Genomic DNA, 18,079 nt, shown 5'->3' with positions numbered 1-18,079 from the left:
GGATTTTGCTAGTTTAAAAATCTTTTTAATGTTCAGTAGTAATTTAATAAAATTTTAAATAGGAAAGGAGAGGAAAATGTGAAGGAGACAGTGAAAGTTCACCCCAAGACATCCCAGTAAATGCTTAGTCCCACGACGTAAATATCCCGTGACGCCTCTGGCACAGATGGTTCGATGTTTTAACACGCCATTGCTGGGGGCACAAGTTCTAACCCCACTGTGCATTAGCCTGACCTCGTCAGAACCCTCATTTGAGTAACCACAAGTTCACGCTAACCCTAAAGTGAATTACCATAACTTCATCAGAACTCTAAATTGGATTACCCCAAGATCTTTAACCATAATGGGAAATAACGTGACCTCTTCATTACTCTAAATTTTGCATTAGCCTAATCTCTTTCCAAGCTTTACCTTCTTGCAAACCCCAATAACATTTCCAGTGCCACACTTCTATGGTATTGCACATGTGTAACCTACTCCCAAATAGAATATCACTCAAAGGCCTATCTAGACAGTTTTCTCCTAACTTACTTCTTTAGTGCAATAAATGATAGGATGCAATCCTTAAGAGTAATTCTCTCTACCGCTTATAAATGACAGTCACTACATGATGCACTGCCGCCTGCTTCGTTAAAGTTCGGTGTAGTCGTCCAACATTGTTTAGGTGTTTTAAGATTGCTATTAAATCAGAACCAGAATACTAATACGGAATAAAATAAGGTCGGATGTTTTAAAAAAAACGTTTAATCCACGAACCTGTGGTTAACTCGCTTCACTACAACTTCACTAGAAGTACTATTAACGTGAGATTTTAAAAGTCTGGACAAAATAAACCGACAATTTTACTTCCAATACAAATGACACGTAACCACTGTTAAGAATATGGTAGGAGAAGGATGAGCCAATGAAAGAGACTGGTGGAGTGTTCTTGTGTTAAAATACTATTATTTTATTTATTTATTTAGGTCATGGACAGAGTGCATCTGCCATAAATAACCTCTGGATGGTACCTCATCGCAATCACGAGTTAGAGACATTAAACAAGAACGCACTGTAAAATAAAACCTTGCGTCCATTTTTACAGATGTGTTCTTCATGATATATAAAAACTAGCACTGCAAGGATTAAATGTTGAATAATCGTTGTAGCTGTAAAAACTCCACCTAAAACATCAAACTTTTACTAGATGTTGTTTCAGTAATCTTTGAGTAGCTTACTACTGCACTATAGATAGCACAAAATGGAAAATAAATCCAGCCCCACACGTTATCTTGCTGTAGCACAAGATAAAGTTTTCTTTTTTTAAATTTACATTCATGTGGTTCTGTGGATGTTAAGCTATTGAATACTCTACTTGGACACTTAAGTGATTCTTCTCCAGAAAGGCTAACCTTGGCAGACCCCGTAAACATTGGAGCTGCTGTTCTGAGGCCGACAGTGCAGGCCGGGTCTGCAGTCACAGAGGCCCAGCTCTCTGCGGGCCTTGTTACGGCCAGGTAAGAGGCAGAACTGGTCTTCCTGTGGAATACGCTGACATCTTCTGCTTCTCTGATACAACACGCAGCACAGTCCTGCTGCGCAGTCGCGGGATCGCAGGCACTCACCCCTTTCCTGCACTGCGGGATATGACATCAGCATTAACTGCCAAGGCAGATGATAAGGTCTGCATTTACCTTGTCGATGTACATTCTCTAGAAGTATCTGCAGAAAGCTCCATTTCTTAACACTACTATGTGTGTCTGTAGCTGGATTGGTCACTTCAGCGTAACTGCTACAGGAACGCTAACAGTACAAGTTCAAAACCCAAACCTTTAAAGTCAATATTCAAGTTAGATACTCATAGCAAGTAGGCAAATTAATCAAAGTATCCTAACAAATTATAATTATAGATGTCTCTGTGAGGCCCTCATCCTACTGCTATGTTGTATTACAAAACAGCAAACACAAATCTAGCCTTCGGCCAGTCCCGCGCCACAAAATGGCACAATGTGATTGCGTTGAATGCAGGCATACTTTGAAAAACTGACAGCTATTGCTTGTGGAAACAGCAGCACAGCCATCTCAGGTGTCACGGTAGCGTTTTAACAAAAGTCACATGTATTTCTATAGTGGACGTAAGGCCCAATATCACTGTTCCTGCTGGACTACCAAACAACAACACGCCAGTTACAATAACCTTTGGGAATAGGGAGTTAAATATGACAAACAGTCACATTCGTTTTAATTGGGTGTGTTATAAACACAAGATGTAATGTCTCATTTAAACAATGCACAACTGCTGTTGTAAGGAAACTTGTAAGGAATTTTACAGGAGGAAAAAAAGCACTCATCTAAAAGTCTACCAGTGGGCCCACAATATATTCTGTGTAATTCTGAGCAATTTCTACGAGTTCATTCATAATTTGTTGCCACAATGTAAAGGGCAGCTGATATTTTCAAATTGTGTTAAAAAAAAAAAAAAAAAAAGTCAAAAATGGAGTTAGGAGTTATTTTTACAATAGTGACAATGTGTAAAACAGGTTTCTGAAGTACACCTTAGCCTTTTACCTTTATCTTTGTTAGTGTCCTCTGGTAACTGCCCAGTCTTACCGCGCTGTCTCTTCTTTGAACCTTTGCATCTATTTACCTGAGAGAGAGAGAGAGAGAGAGAGAGAGAGAGAGAGAGAGAGAGAGAGAGAGAGAGGAGCTGTTTGTTCTCTGCACGTTTAATAGTGTGTAAAAGTTGTGTATCTGGTGGAGAGAGACACAAGACGGCACACACAGAGGTCTCTCCAGACCTCTTCAGTCACTAGCAGGCTGTGACGGAGGTCATTTCTACATTAGCCATTTCCTGGAATCTGTACCTGTTCAAGAGTGCACTCTGGTCCATCACGTCTGTACTGCCGACGTTTCATAGTGTTAAGAAGACTCACGTCTACGGTGGGCAGCCTTACCTGTAATAGTTGTGAAAAAGCACAGTTCAGTCAGTTGACAATCGAAAGCTGAGGATTTTCAGTGTCAGTCTGTATTTTGTTGTTTATTTAATAATTGTTCACACACTTATTCACCTACATTGAAGAAAAAATAACTAACAAAAACACACATTAATCTATAATCTGCTCTTCAAAATAAATTTTAAAAAGCTTTAAGTGTTAAACAATGAGCAGGAAATTAGATCTAGGTTCATTATGGACAGACTGTGCACACACATCCAGGTAAATCCTCTTCTTTTTTTTTTTATAATAATAAAAAAGTGTCTCAAGAGTGTCTCCCACACAGTGACTCTTAGCTCCTTAGCCAATCTGCTGCAGCCATTCTCACCAGCAGACTACAGCTCAGTCTGTCTTACTCACCTGTCTGGATGTAACCGCCCCCCATTTAGTTATACATAATCCATAATAAACACATATACAATATAGTTAACATTCACATGGCCATTTCTTCAGATTTACCAGTAAGTAACCCTGTTCAGATACAATGTTATCAAGAGTAGGTTAGTAAGAGTAAAATGCTGTAATTTGGCAGTTTAATTCTTCCTGAATTGGCCTTTAACTCTGATCCTCTGGCAATGGTCCCTGTACTCAAGTTGCACTTGAGAGTACTTTGCTATAAAATCAAACACATTTACTTTCTGAAACATATTCATCAGAACAACTTTCTTAATGACCTGCATAACGTTACTTACAATGGAATATTTTAAACAGACGTTTGCTTTTTAAGCACCTTGCAACTTCTTTTGAGCGCACTTTTGCTCACCACTCAAAAGCCATCGAGGTTCCTGTTTGCTTGGTCTGAAATTACACCCCGTATTTGCCAAGAACGCGCAAACCCCGTTGGCTGTGCCGCACAGTTTGCATTCTGAACTGTAGTCTTTGTTTAATTATTAGTTTATTTATCTCAATTACGATGTCTTTTACCTAGATAGCGAAGACGGTGGGTGAGGATCAGTTCGGGTCTTACCTCTTGGGAGTCAACCACTTCTTTTGATGAGCGAATAATATTTGTTTCTAAGCCGCTACCAGCCGAGGTCACTGACAGCAGTAGAGTAACGACCAGTGTCCACATTGTTGAACCTAAAACCGCAGCCGTAGAAAGTCAAGCAAGCGCTTCCATCAACGTCTACCTCTGAACACTCTCGATGAAAACCCAACATTTATACAGGAGGTCACGCATTAAGTTGGCAATGACGTGCGGCGGGGAAGATGAAAGGTCCCGTGGGCTCTCCACATCGACCTTCTGCACCTGTTCCACGTCTGAAACTCGCTCTGATCAAAAATGTCAAGTCCTTTGAACGAGACCCATTAGTTAACCGCAACTATAGACTCGGATGTAAGGTGCTTCCTGTGCCGGAAAAGGTGATTATCTTCACGGCGTGCTGGATTGAGAAAAAAAGAAGTCCGAGCCGGTATCGTCTTTTGGATTTATTTAGGCTAACTGAAATATCCTGGTAATTACTACTGTAAGCCTATGTTTCCGAAAACGTACAACTGATCAAAACAGTTAGTGATGTTATTTTCATATTGCCCAAGCAAAAACGAAAACAGTGTAAAAATAAGTCTTTCCTACTCTTTTTTTGGCAGGATATTTTATGTAAGATGAAAAGGGTCATTGTTCAGCGAATAAGATTTCCGTTCAAGACCAAGTTTCATAATCAAACTTGCGCTAAATGTGGGATTTCCGGCAGCAATAGCTAGGGTTACCTGTAATTACCTGCGCCCCAATTCTCGGGGCGCTTGTTCAAACAGGACAACTCGTGGCGTTTTCAAAGAGCGGAGGTTTAACGGTGCTCTGCTACCTGCACGAATAACACCACGTGGCCTTCCAGTCACTCGGAGAGGGGAATGGCTTTGATAAAACAGGTTCTTTATTTAGCTTTCGTGAAGCGGGCAAAACTATCGGCTCTCTGTGGTGCAAGCTGTTGGTGTGCATACAGAGCGCTCGGGTGTCGTAGGCGCGATTGTACACGCGCGCATGCGGAGGATGAAGTGCAAACTAAACTCAGAGCAGGTGATGGAGGAGGAGAGTCTGCAAACCCCTCAGGCCGTTGCGTTAAAAGCCAATCTCCATCAGATAGCACGCAGATCAACATCAGAGCGAACACACGTACGTGTACAGGTGGGGTGTTATTTATTTTTGAGTGAATGTTTTTTGTAATGAGCATTACTGTTTCTACTATTTTTGTTCATCTTTGTGATTGATTGATTGATTGTTTGTTTGTTTGTGTGTGTGTGCGCGCACGCGCGATGAACTAGCTGCAATGGAGGAGGTCAAAGGTGAACTTTGTTGCTCTGTAACATTTTCCACTGCTCCTCACCGGCTGAATGGATTAAGCAAGAGCAGATAGGAAATTAACCTGGCACAAACTATAGGAGTGCTCTTGCACACAGCTGATGAAGGACCTCTGTCAGAAACACATCCTGTTTCTCTAGAAACGTTGTGTACTTCACTTTCACTACAGTTTTGAATATCACATGCTTTGTGATTAAAAAGCCATTTTTAATTATTGTTTATTTGAATACATCACAGTCCAGCATATGAATATGAAACACAGTCATTTGCAAAGTACATGGGACATGGGAGAAGCAGCTGTCGATTGTGTGGATGTGATGTCAGAGATAAACTGCCCACCAGAAGCCTTCAGGCTATTCACCTACCCAATAAAGACCAGCAGACACTTACAATTACTCTGTGTGTGAGTGTGTGTGTGTGTGTGTGTGTGTGTGTGTGTGTGTGTGTGTGTGTGTGTGTGCGTGTGTGTCTGTGTCTGTGTCTGTGTGTCTGTCTGTCTGTCTGTCTACAGGGACTTTCAAATTGAAAATAGTGACCCTCCCACACGGAACAGAACATATAGAGACCAACAAGTGACTACTAACGATCCTCTGGCATATTGCACACCTGCCCTGGACACACACACTTCTACACATACAGTACACCATGCAACTGAAGGTAAGACTGGTTTAGTTTCCTGTAGACATTGCTTCCTCACAGTTGCTATATTACTCAGTAAATGTATTGCTGAAGAAATTTGCTGAATACAGGTTTTAAAATTTTGAAAGATTTTGATCTTTTATTCTTTTTCAAATAGGACCTCCATGTGTTTTGTGTTTTGGAGAGAAAGAGTCAGTGATGGTTAAATGCCATGACCATGAAAGATGTCTTAAGGGTTGGTTTCCATTAAACTGATGATTTACCCAAATGTTTTACTAGGTTGCTTTTTTAAATACAAGATATATAAGGAAGCACATTTCATATTAAGGTTGTTCTTTTGGTGTTGTGTCTGGATCTGTATATATACACATATCTGTTACCCATGGATACAGACAGCGACTGTATAAACACATAAAGATGTGATGTTCTTGAATATGGTAGATCATCATAATTTGTAGCAAAATTGTAATTTGGTTTTGAAAATATTTCTATTTTATAATTATGTTCATTTTACTTTGTACATCTGAAGCGAATATTTCTTATGTAGTGTGTGTGTGTGTGTGTGTGTGTGTGTGTGTGTGTGTGTGTGTGTGTGAACCTTTTGTTTGGTTTACATTTTTTTTAGAGAGGTCACATGTTTACTGACTATAGCTGCTGAATAGGGAGGAAATTGATGTTGACAATGTGGTCCTTCCATGGTTTCTGGCCTCTGTGGATGTGTTGATTTGACAACTAAAGGACCATCTTATCTCTGTTTGCCTACCTGTGTGAGGAGTTGTGTAGGGGTGTTTGTCTGAGGTGTGAAGGGTGTAGGGGGAGTGTTCATTAACAAGCACACACATATATGTGTATGTATGTAATATATATATATATTAGAGAGAGAGATATATATATATATATATATATATCTATATATATCTCTATATATATCTATAAAATCTTATTGCAGAAACTCAATGGCACACTGCCATGTGCCGTGTAGTCATTTCAGATGGACATGGCATCCATGCTGGACTGATAACCTGCCCCCTCCCTTGTAAAGCCCAGAAATAGAGAATAGAATTACCATTATCACTGTGGCCACAGGCCTACACTGAACCCCAGATCACCCAGACCCGTCAAACCGGATCTGCTCTCTGCCTAGAAGCAAGGGGACTAATGTTCAGATGAGTACTGGGCCTGTTTTAACATAAGATTTACAATAGGCTCCATCATAGAAATTCATGGCTATATTTGCAAGACTTTCACTTGGGACCAAACTAAGTGATGGTGGTCTTTAATAGGAATGAAGCGTGGTACTTGATGTTTTCTCAAGTACAACCAATTGTAATGCATGAGGTGTGTGTGTGTGTGTGTGTGTGTGTGTGTGTGTGTGTACGTGTGTGAAGTGACGAGGCTCAGAGATGGCTGTGTGGAACCTCATGGATACGGTGATGAAGGGCAGGGGCTCCCCTCGCCTGGTCCTCGTGGTCGTGTTTGTCGCTCTGTTACTGGATAACATGCTGTTCACTGTAGTGGGTAAGATAACAGGGATGCGCATACACACGACATCATAATTTAGGAATGAGTTTTACATTTGCACGGGTGCATTTGCATGGTCTCTCTGGTCACTTTTTCCATAATGAAGAGCACAGAGGGAATAGTAGGCTAATGTGGGTCTTGTATCTGGTGGGAAACATTAAACTCAACAGCTAAACCTGCCCGGTAACCTGCCCTGTCCTTCACCATGACATTTACCTGCCTGCTCCTGTCTGACACACACACACACACACACACACACACACACACACACCCACACACACCCCTCTCTCCTGTTGCTGATCCTCTCCTCTCCTGTTTCCCAGTTCCCATCATCCCTACGTTCCTGTATGCCCTAGATCATGAGAGCAACGTTTCCTCCTACTCCACCCTGCTTCCACCCAGCTCTGGCCAGCCAACATCCTCCATCCTATCTCTCTATGACAACACAACCTACCCCATCACGGTGACCCATGATACCCTAACCGACCCTTCCACAGCCCCGCCCCCTGACACCGCCAGTGGGAGCGCCACCAGCTCAGCCGACTGTACGAACGACACCAAATTCTTGGAAGAGGAGAATGTGAGAGTTGGACTTCTGTTTGCATCTAAAGCTCTGGTGCAGCTTCTAGTCAATCCGTTTGTGGGTCCGCTGACCAACAGGTGTGTATCGTTTCAGTGTGAGGTGTTTTTTGGACAGACATACACACACACACGCACACCCTCATGTGCTTGTCATATGTGTAGACCTTTTTTTATTGTATGTGTATAGAAATGATGATATGTGAAATAATGATAATGAATGTATGCATGAAGTCCAAAGTGAGTTGGTAAAGCTAGATTAGTTACATATTTCAGCTAAAGGGCTTTTTACAGTGGACACCAAGCAGCTTGACGGACATTTGGGCCAACGCCATTTTTAAGGTTGCCAAGGGTGATACTGGCAAGATGCCCAAGTGTCTATAAAGCATTGAAGTCATGGAGGAGAAACCCAGAGCGAGGGGAATCTGTCCACCAGATAGTGGAATAAAACCATAAAGGGGATTTATTAAAGTAATTATAAAGTTAAACATAAATAAATATGAAGCAAATGAAAGAGTTATTTCAATCCATTTGTCCTAAAAATTGAGAAAATTAGTTGTTTTGTTAGGAGGGATCCCACTAATAAAATATGTGATTTGTAAAGTCTGCTCCTTTGATAACCAGGATTGGATACCATATACCGATGTTTGTGGGGTTTGTCATCATGTTCGTCTCTACAATCAGTAAGTACAGCTTAACAATTCATAAGCTTCAACTCAAAATGTACAGTACGATAATGTACAGTTCATAGTATGTGGTATTTCATGTCCGTGTGTACTAACAGTGGGTTAGGTTCAGAAGAAGGATGCTGGGTTGGTGATGTATGTACGTGTAGGACAGATCACAGTGTTCAATCCCATACTCCTCCTTGCTAATTAATCAATCTACCTCTGACCAAATATTGAAAGATTCTATTTTAATCCTTCTTTATGGGGGAAAATAATTTATTTTATCATAAGTGGCGGAATATTCCAGCTTCCATATTTTGTGGAACCTGAAAACTCTAAACTAGCATTGCTACCACTTTAGTGCTGTGTTTCAATACAGACAGGTTGACTGTATGTGTGTGTGTGTGTGTGTGTGTGTGTGTGTGTGTGTTGGGGGGGTATGCAGTGTTTGCTTTCTCAGGAACATACGCTTTGCTCTTTTTCGCTCGCTCGCTTCAGGGCATCGGCTCTGCCTTCTCCTCTGTCGCAGGTACAGTGTGTGTGCGCGCGCGTTCATGTGTGTTCTTGTATAAGCACCGACACATCACCATATATGATCACGCGTGTGAGCTGTGTCGCCCTGTCCTTGGCAGGTCTAGGCATGCTGGCCAGCGTTTACACTGACAATGATGAAAGGGGAATTGCTATGGGAGTAGCCCTGGGTGGGCTTGCCATGGGTGTTCTGAGTGAGTAACAGAGCGCTTCCAAACTGTTATACTGTAATATAGGCAGAGATTTAGTACTCGTAGCTGGAGCTTGAGTTTGTGTGTGTGTGTGTGTGTGTCTTGCAGTTGGCGCTCCCTTTGGCAGTGTGATGTATGAGTTTGTGGGTAAAACGTCTCCGTTTCTCACCCTCGCTTTCCTGGCTCTGTTTGATGGAGGTGGGTTGAATGCTCACCATTAACCCATTTACAGCAATTAACACCGCGCCTTTGCTGATTTGAAGAGGCGATGAGCAGGATCAAATGTGTCCTCTGTGAATCTTTTTCAAACACAGCACTCCAGCTTGTCATTCTGCAGCCCTTGACAACATCCCCAGGGGTAAGCATGTCTCTCTGCTTCTCCCTGAGACGTCCACTGACAGAAGGTTACACTAACTTTAATTAAACCCAATTCGCAAACCTTTGCCAAAGGAATGCTATTACTCCTGCTGGAGGCTTTAAAGTTAAATAAACGCATAATTCCAAACCTTTAGTTGCCTTATTAGACACGCTCTCATAACTCGCCTCAGTCATTTGGAACTTTAAGCTTGTGCTATTTTCATTCCATTTAGTAGTGTCAGATGTCAGCTTTCCCTCACTAGACTCAACCTTACTGCTTTTGGGAAAGTCAGAGGTTTAGTAAGCAGGAGTGTCAATCTAAAGCCGATAAAGGATTAAAAACAGAGAGTACCATGAAAACAAGAAAGGAGAGGAAAAACACGCCCCTGACCCCCCTGTTTAGGGGAAATGTCTGTCACTTACAGTTCACAAATCTTATTGGACGTTTAATAATGTGCGCTGAGATTAGATGAGTGTGATTGATTATCATACTTATGGCCTGGGTTACAGCGTGTGGAGGGCACACCTCTTCTAACTCTGATGAAGGATCCCTATATACTCATCAGTGCAGGTGCGTGTAAAGTATGCGTGTGTGTGTTTGCATGCTCATTACTATTCATCCAATAGTCAAATGGCTTGATCCTGTTGTATGTGCCTCTCATAACTGAAGAGTTTTCCTTCTTCATGCCTGTATGTATAATGGTGTCTTGTGCTATCCAGAGTATTGATTAAAGCAAAATCTCTAGTGTAAATACAGTAATTACTAAAGGTTAACATGCTGGTACTGATGGAGATTGTGCCTATTTGAACCTCCAGGGTGTTTGTGCTTTGGCAACATGGGGGTGGCCATGTTGGAGCCCACGCTCCCTATATGGATGATGCAGACCATGTGTTCTCCAAAATGGCAGCTGGGTAAGGGAACTCATCTTCCTCGTCCCTCCCCCAGTGACATTCAGCTCCGCTCATCACATTTTCACTCTGTCAGAATTTCTTCCTAATCTGTCTATGTCTCTTCTATATGCAAGTTTCTTGTGGCAAAAGACAGAGTTTAACATGCGCCTCAGCACAGTGCATGACCACACACTGCATACTCTGGCCCTTCGCAGAAAGCAAAGCAAACCACATGGCTCCAGACTTTTCTATCAACTGGCTAAGACATCGGTGCTGTAGGATATTATACTTTAACTGCTTCTTTTATGTGTTCCGCCTGCCTGATGCCAAACGGTGATGCGTCTGGAGACGGGGCTTCCTGATGTAGCTGAGGACATTACGGCTGTCTGACGATGTGTGCCCTGCTGGTTTTATTTGATTAACTGAGCTTGCTGTCTGGCCTCCTAGCTGATGCATCTTGGTGGGTAACTCGCATGAGCTTCTCGTTTTGCAGGTGTGGCTTTTCTACCCGCCAGCGTGTCGTACCTGATTGGCACCAACCTGTTCGGCCTGCTGGCTAACAAAATGGGCAGGTAGCGTCTCTTTCTGGTGTGCTTCTTTCGGAAACCCACATCCGTGCGATTTATCTCAGTGTTTGGAGCACATTTTAGTATTTAAAGCATATTGGTGTTAGAGAACAAACTCAAGACACTGTGACAGTGTGAAAAGAGAAGAAGAAAGAAAGACAGAGTGAACATGAGTGAAATGAAGAAACAAAATAAATGGGAGATCAGAAGAGAGGGAGGCAGATCTACAAATAAACTGGATTATATAACAATGATTGTAATATCATACATAATCCTGTCCCTCAATAGGTGGCTCTGTTCCATGGTTGGCATGGTCATTGTTGGCATCAGCCTTCTCTGTGTGAGTACTGGCCCCTACCATGGCTAAACACAACAGACATGAGCTACTTCAACCAGTTATATGTAGTGCTGCGACAGTGGTGAGCAAATTCCATAAATAAATAAAACGATGTGGATATTTTACAGGTTCCCCTTGCCAAAAACATTTATGGCCTCATTGGCCCAAATGGAGGACTGGGATTCGCTATTGGTAATTAGAACTGTATTAGTAATTAGAAGTGTATTGATAATTAGAATTGTATTGGGAATATAAGCAGAACAGAACCAGATAACCCCAGTACTGAATGACCTCTAATAGATGGAATTACAACATTGTCTTTATACTTGTGTTTGCAGGAATGGTTGATTCATCCATGATGGCAATAATGGGTTACTTGGTAGATATCAGACATGTCTCAGTTTATGGAAGTGTGTATGCTATAGCGGACGTGGCACTTTGTACAGGCTTCGCTATAGGTAAATACATGTACTGAGTAATATAAGACAATAATCTAAGAATTTGGCTCATCTGTTTAAATACATTTGTATATAATACACTGTTATGATGGGTATATTCATAAGCACTCATGTGTATGTACTGTAAGTTTTCCTTATATTCACTGCATAGAAATACACACTATACCATAATACCAGAAACTGGCCAGAAATGTCACTTCACCAGCTGACCTTTTCACTTCTACTGAATGTTGTAGGGCCATCTACAGGGGGCGCTATAGTGAGAGCAATTGGCTTCCCATATCTTATGGTCCTCATCGGCATTATCAACATTGTTTATGCACCTCTCTGTTTCTTCCTCAAGAACCCTGCTGTTCGGGAGGAGAAGATGGTAACACACACACACACACACACACACACACACCCACACACTCTCTCTCTCTAATTTGCATGTCTCAGCCTTGAATAGTTTCTTTTGGTTCATTGTTTATGTTGTGTGTCTTTTCTTAGGCCATTATAAACCAGGAATGTCTTATGCACATGAAGAGCTACAATACTGAGCGTCAGTGCAGAGAATTCCCTCTGAGTGACGACAGTGAAGGAGACATAGAAGAGTAATGCGCGCGCACACGCACACACAAACATACACAAACACACTCACACCCCTTTCCTAAATGTCTGTAAATCAAAGGGTAGTTTTTACACTGGACCCATTTTTTTATGTTCAGTATTCGTAGTGTTCATGTTTTTTACTTTACTGTACAATTATCATACTGTGGTGCACCATGACTGAAATAAACATACTGGCTAATGGCATGAAACAATTTTGTTCTAGTCTAACAAAACGTTTGGTGCTGGTACAGTGGTTCCTAGATTCACTCAATCCCAGATCTCTGCAATCCATAAATTGTTTCCTTGCTCCTACACACCCAAAAGGGCTCAAGAATAGTCCCTTAAATACTCATTGTGTGTGTTTTTCTCAACCAACATTAATGACAAAACATCTATCATCAACTTACCCCTTAATCAAGTCCACTGAGTTATGAATGGTGAATTGCTGGTATTGGTCAGATGTGTGTTTTTGGTCAACACAATCTCTTTTAACTCATGGTGCTTTACGTGAACATAATAGGTCACCGGATGCTTGCAAACTGACAGTGAAATCCAATATCCTCTCAGTCAAAGCATGTTGTTATAGTCTCTCTGTGTCAATATATAACAGCCTTGTAGAACCCAAAGGTGACGCAACTCTTCTTGTGTGTGTTCACGGAACACATCACACCCTCTTGATAACAAAAAGGAAGTAGGAGACAAAGGACTGACACACGTCACACTACAGTTTTAGCAGTACAGCTCACAGAATTAATTACCACCCTCCAGAAACGAATTTAATTTTGTTATAACAGCCTTTAGAATTGGGTGAACCATAGCACAAAGGCTGATGAATGCAAACAACCCCTTACAGGACACACGGACACCTCCAGAAATCAGTTATTTCATGTTTTTCTCCAAAGATATGGTCAATAATGTTTGCCTTTTTTGGGGTGCTATCTGGGCTCCAGCTGATTATTTTGGTATTTGGATATTTCTTATAAAATTGTTAAAGTTTGGACCATGATTTTCTCAGTGAGTAGAATAACATTAAACACACACACGCACAGCCTCGACATTTTAATTAGAATGCACTACCATTTACTCCTTGGAAGCTTTTTCATATATACATACAAATAGCAACTGTGGCTGACAGTCATACCCAGGGCTGGGTTGAACAGGCAGGACTGAAGGGCAGCATGCAGGCATGAATCATGGCAGCACATTTCAAGCACGAAGCACTGGGTCAATTGAAGCAGGGGTGTATCACACCAGCCAAGACCCAAGATGCAGACGGTGCAGCACATAGAAGCAGGATCCAAAATGCTGGCAGGGAAGGCGAGACAAACCAAGTGTCAGGAATCATAAAAAGGAACATATGAAAGGCATATGAACTAGAACCCCCCCCCCCCCATCAAAATGGTTGGAACCACAGAGATTGGTGGAGAATGAAAAAATGAATGAAAAGCCTGTGGGACCTCTAGATCCAGACAGATAAGCAAGTAGTGCTGAATAAACCAGACATCATGACAGTAGATAAGATACAAAAAACAACAGTGATTATTGAGCTGTGGCAGCCCCGTGTGATGAAAACATCCAAAGGAGGAAATATGAAAAGCTGGAACAGGGACTGTTAACACCAAGTTTGCCCAAGTGATGTAGGGGCACTTGGGGCTGTGACCCCTAAGGAAGAGAAGTGCCTCCAACAGACACTACATTATGACATTCTCCTATAAATATTAAATCTCCTACTATCATTACGTTCAAACAAATGTACCGGAAGTGTTAATATATGTCAGGATGAATATTATTTTATTTTTTAAGTAAAGATTTTCCATGCCCTTCTTCTATAGCCATACCGTGCCTACTTCGGAAAAGGTCTGTTACTATCAGAACCTTCAACGTATACCTTGTTTCTGGTGAGACTTATTTTCCGTTGCACACAAAAAGAACGTGAAGCGTGCCGCGAAGTGTAGTTAGCCAGCCCGTTAGTTAAAGTAATAGCCAACTAGCGCTAAAACTCTTTAATCACCATGAAAAGGCTCGTATTTTTAATTAATTACACGCCGCAGACTTATAAAAACATGTTTTAATTTTGCTGTGGTAAAATGAAAATAGCTGGCTTGCATCTAAAATGGATCTGGCTGGCATCCTTCATGACCTCGACATTGCGGAGCGACCCGCGTCCGTGAACCGCAGCGTTATCGTTCTTCTCTCGCGTCTCCGCGCACGCTTCGCCGTCGGAGGTTCCGAGCGGCGGCGCGTCCTGGGCGGCGCGGCGCGCGTTTTCGCGGGCGGCGACGTGGCCTGGCTCTTTCCCGAGTTCAGCGCGGATTTACACGCGGCCTATGTTGAGCTGGTGGACTCCTTTGTGCGGCACGCCGCCTTGCCGACGTGCGACGCGGACAGCGGCGCCTCGGCCGCTGGCAGCTACGGACGCATTCCGGCGAGAGCCACTGCGGTTACCGAAACGTTATTGGCGTTAACCGCGCGGCTGCAGGAAGCCGTGCAGGCGGACTCGGTTGCGTCGGCCACGGCACGCTCGCTTGCGCGCACGCTCGCGCCGACGCTTTGCATATTCTCCGTTACACACCTACAGGACCAGCCATGGACCGACGAGGCTTCCAGGAAATATGCTTGGGACCTGCTGACCTCAACCGTCAGTGCGACAAACAGTAGTTCACTGCAGGAGCTGCTGTGTGGTAAGGCTGACGGTGACCAAAAAGGGACCCTGGGCCCCATTCTAGTCGCACTGCAGCCAGAGCTGACAAAGTGAGTGTTACGAATGCACCTTTGCACTCAGTGGGTTAATGGTTTTTTTTTTGTTTTTTTTTTCTGACACTATAAACTTTATTCAACGTTCACTGTAATGAAATGATGGGTGTGTTTTTGGTCATTAGGGAAAACTGGAAACGAAACCAGGCTGTGAAGCATGTCTTCTCCTGGGTGTTGGTGCAGGTTGGACGCCCATGGTTAGCCGAGTACCTGGACAAGGTCTTCCCTCCATCTCTGCTCATATCCGATGATTACCGGACAGAGAATAAAGTGCTCGGAGTGCACTGCCTGCATCACATTGTCCTTAATGTCGTGAGTAATGTGGATTTCGTCTGGAAATATCAAAACTGTTCAATAAGTCAAAGTTATATTCAGTTATTGATCTTTTCAGCCTGCAGCAGACCTCAGACAGTTTAACCGGGCTGAGGTTCTGTATCACGCCCTCTTCAACCATCTGTACACATCTGATGCTCCACTTATACAGGTACCCCCCCATATATATATATATATATATATATATATATATATATATATATATATATATATATATATATATATATATATATATATACATGGTCCTCCTTGTGTGCTAAATACACATGCCTTCAGAAATCAGAACTTGTCCTAAATAGAAACCACAGGTTTAAATAATTATTTTTGCGAAGCTCAGCCTTGCTAAGATTTCTTGCTGCAAAAATAAAGAGGTAAATTACAATAGTATTATTTTTTCCATTGCAATATCTGGTTGCAGGTGGTTCTGCCCTGTCTTGTTGATCTGCTCCTAGTCCTTGAGAAACCCCTTGTCCACACAGGATTACCACGGAAACCGAACCGCTTTGATGATGTTCTTCGTCTCGTTTTAACACACATGGAAATGGAACACAAGCTATCCCTCCGCCGTATCTATGCCAGCGAACTTCTTCTGTTCATTGAAAAGTGAGGCTTACTTTGTTTCTAAGACTGAAGTGGGAAGAGAGAAGGCTGAACTACAAATATTCATTCCATAGACGACCTGCAAATATCCGTAGTGTTATGTTCACCTATGTGTTCATATTTGTGAAGTCAGATAAGCCTTGACAGACATGCCATTGTGCACTTTTGGTTTGGTTTAAAGTATACTGTATTTGAGGCAAAACATCCGTTGTGTTTGATCTAACAGGATGGGTATAGGAATTGCTCGCCATCTAAAGAGGCTAGAGAGGGTGATTGTGGGATATCTGGAGGTGTCCGACAGTCCTGAGGAGAAAGCCAGGCTGAGTATACTGGATGTCCTGGAGAGGACCATACAGACTGCCTGGCCAAGGTTATTATCCTGCACACAGGAATGTGTAGAACCTGGGAACAGAATTTCTGTGAACTCTTATAAAAAAGTTGCAGGAAAATATAATCAGTTTGCCTTAGAGTATAGACAGTTCCAAGCACATGGAAGTAATGCCTATATGTTGGGTGGAAATTAATGCACCTGGGTTAGTTCTAAGTGCTACTGTATTTCCTGCTGCTCGTGACGTGTCTCTCTAGGATGGAGTGCAGGATGGATGTGCTGGCTAAGAGCTTGCTGAGGTTCCTCGTGGATGTGTCTTCTGATCCTCTGGTTCCTGAGCTGAGGGAGGAGCTGCTGCACAAGGCCTCTGGCTGCCTGATTCTGTTGGACCAGTGCTCGCAGGGCAGGCTGCAGGTGTGTGTGTGTGTGTGTGTGTGAGAGACACGAGTGAATTCGTTTGCCTTGTTCCTGTGAACATGATGCATACCAATGTTTGGATCGACTCAGGGTGTCAGGGTGAAAGTGAAGTGAAGACTGCTAAAGAATAGTCCAGACTGGAGTTTGCTTCATTACACATCACAACCAAAACACACCCCTACTCCACCGAGTCCCAGAATAGAACGGAATGGAAACACGACTGCTTCACAAGTCCTGACACTGTCTCTTCCTGCAGGTCCTGCTGAGGGATGTAGACAGCAGCTGCGTCTCTGACCGTGTCCTGAAGTGCATACAGGACCTTACAGCATCACATGGCGTGTAACCTGATTGGTCAGGATTATCAGCATCGCAAAGGCATCTGAACTGATTGGTCAGGATGCGCAGAGCACAAGGCAATAAAAGCAACTGATTTGTTAGTGTTCGTGTGTGTATTGTAGCCTTTTGTGCTGGCAGTAGTTTTCAGTGGCAATATCACGGTCACGGCTAACAAACAATGTTTTACTCAGCTGGCGTCTCATCACAGGTTCTGGCTTGTGTGACTGAATCTGTGCTGTGCTCACTCTCACTGTACATCCTGTACCATGGACCTCTTCATAAACAACAGCAGGGTGGTTTGTAGAAGCATTCAGATGGTATATGGTACATTTCTTTTATATGATTTTAACTGATACAAATGTTCTATGAATTAATAAAGGAAAACCTTAGTTTTCAGTTACTTGTGCTTTATCATGCTGGTGCAATTTTTGCATGTACTAGGAATTAATTAGGTTTGAAATATTCAAATTATAATAGTTTGAGTAAGGCTGACATGTCCAAACGTCTTTATTTTACAGTTTGACTGAAAACTGTTTAGACCCATGATATCATGTGAGCTGTATATAAGCGCCCACTCTTTCATATTTAAATGTATCTTGAGAGGAACAAATAGAGCACCACAACACCGCAAAAACCATTAATTTTAAAAATACACCTGAGCGGTGCAGAAACTGTTTTTTTCAACGAGGCCCAAGGGCTTTGGCCTTACCCTTG

General features: G+C 42.5%; 3 protein-coding genes across 5 annotated transcripts; 2 read left to right on the top strand and 1 right to left on the bottom strand.

Moving 5' to 3' along the window:
• Positions 1-1,386: 1,386 nt before the first annotated feature.
• On the bottom strand, positions 1,387-4,068 carry LOC113590252 (uncharacterized). Its single transcript, XM_027030304.3, has 4 exons — positions 3,940-4,068; positions 2,844-2,933; positions 2,548-2,626; positions 1,387-1,616 (listed from the first exon to the last, which is right to left on the bottom strand). The coding sequence occupies exons 1-4, from the start codon at positions 4,042-4,044 to the stop codon at positions 1,387-1,389; spliced, it is 504 nt and encodes a 167-aa protein (XP_026886105.1). The 5' UTR covers positions 4,045-4,068.
• A 128-nt stretch (positions 4,069-4,196) lies between these two features.
• slc18a1 (solute carrier family 18 member A1) lies at positions 4,197-12,826 on the top strand. Of its 3 annotated transcripts, XM_081703690.1 has the most exons (17): positions 4,197-5,925; positions 6,065-6,142; positions 6,533-7,425; positions 7,752-8,088; positions 8,632-8,690; positions 9,121-9,204; positions 9,308-9,400; positions 9,506-9,595; positions 9,712-9,755; positions 10,265-10,325; positions 10,571-10,666; positions 11,139-11,217; positions 11,500-11,551; positions 11,677-11,740; positions 11,887-12,006; positions 12,243-12,376; positions 12,496-12,826. In XM_081703690.1, the coding sequence occupies exons 3-17, from the start codon at positions 7,311-7,313 to the stop codon at positions 12,601-12,603; spliced, it is 1,536 nt and encodes a 511-aa protein (XP_081559816.1). In that variant the 5' UTR covers positions 4,197-5,925; positions 6,065-6,142; positions 6,533-7,310; the 3' UTR covers positions 12,604-12,826. The 3 variants fall into 3 exon arrangements, with proteins under 3 accessions (XP_081559816.1, XP_081559817.1, XP_026886097.2); XM_081703691.1 differs by having other exon boundaries at positions 4,197-5,094; positions 5,780-7,425; XM_027030296.3 differs by lacking the exon at positions 6,065-6,142 and having other exon boundaries at positions 7,296-7,425.
• A 1,673-nt stretch (positions 12,827-14,499) lies between these two features.
• Positions 14,500-17,761, top strand: tti2 (TELO2 interacting protein 2). Its single transcript, XM_027030300.3, has 7 exons — positions 14,500-15,348; positions 15,477-15,663; positions 15,743-15,835; positions 16,103-16,287; positions 16,511-16,654; positions 16,870-17,026; positions 17,286-17,761. The coding sequence occupies exons 1-7, from the start codon at positions 14,711-14,713 to the stop codon at positions 17,370-17,372; spliced, it is 1,491 nt and encodes a 496-aa protein (XP_026886101.2). The 5' UTR covers positions 14,500-14,710; the 3' UTR covers positions 17,373-17,761.
• Positions 17,762-18,079: the final 318 nt, after the last annotated feature.

This window comes from Electrophorus electricus, chromosome 20, assembly GCF_041902795.1.
Source record: "Electrophorus electricus isolate QZ-2024a chromosome 20, ASM4190279v1, whole genome shotgun sequence".
In the NCBI taxonomy this organism is placed as follows: domain Eukaryota; kingdom Metazoa; phylum Chordata; class Actinopteri; order Gymnotiformes; family Gymnotidae; genus Electrophorus; species Electrophorus electricus.
Note: the sequence above shows the minus strand (reverse complement) of the source record. Positions and strands in the feature narration are given on the sequence as shown.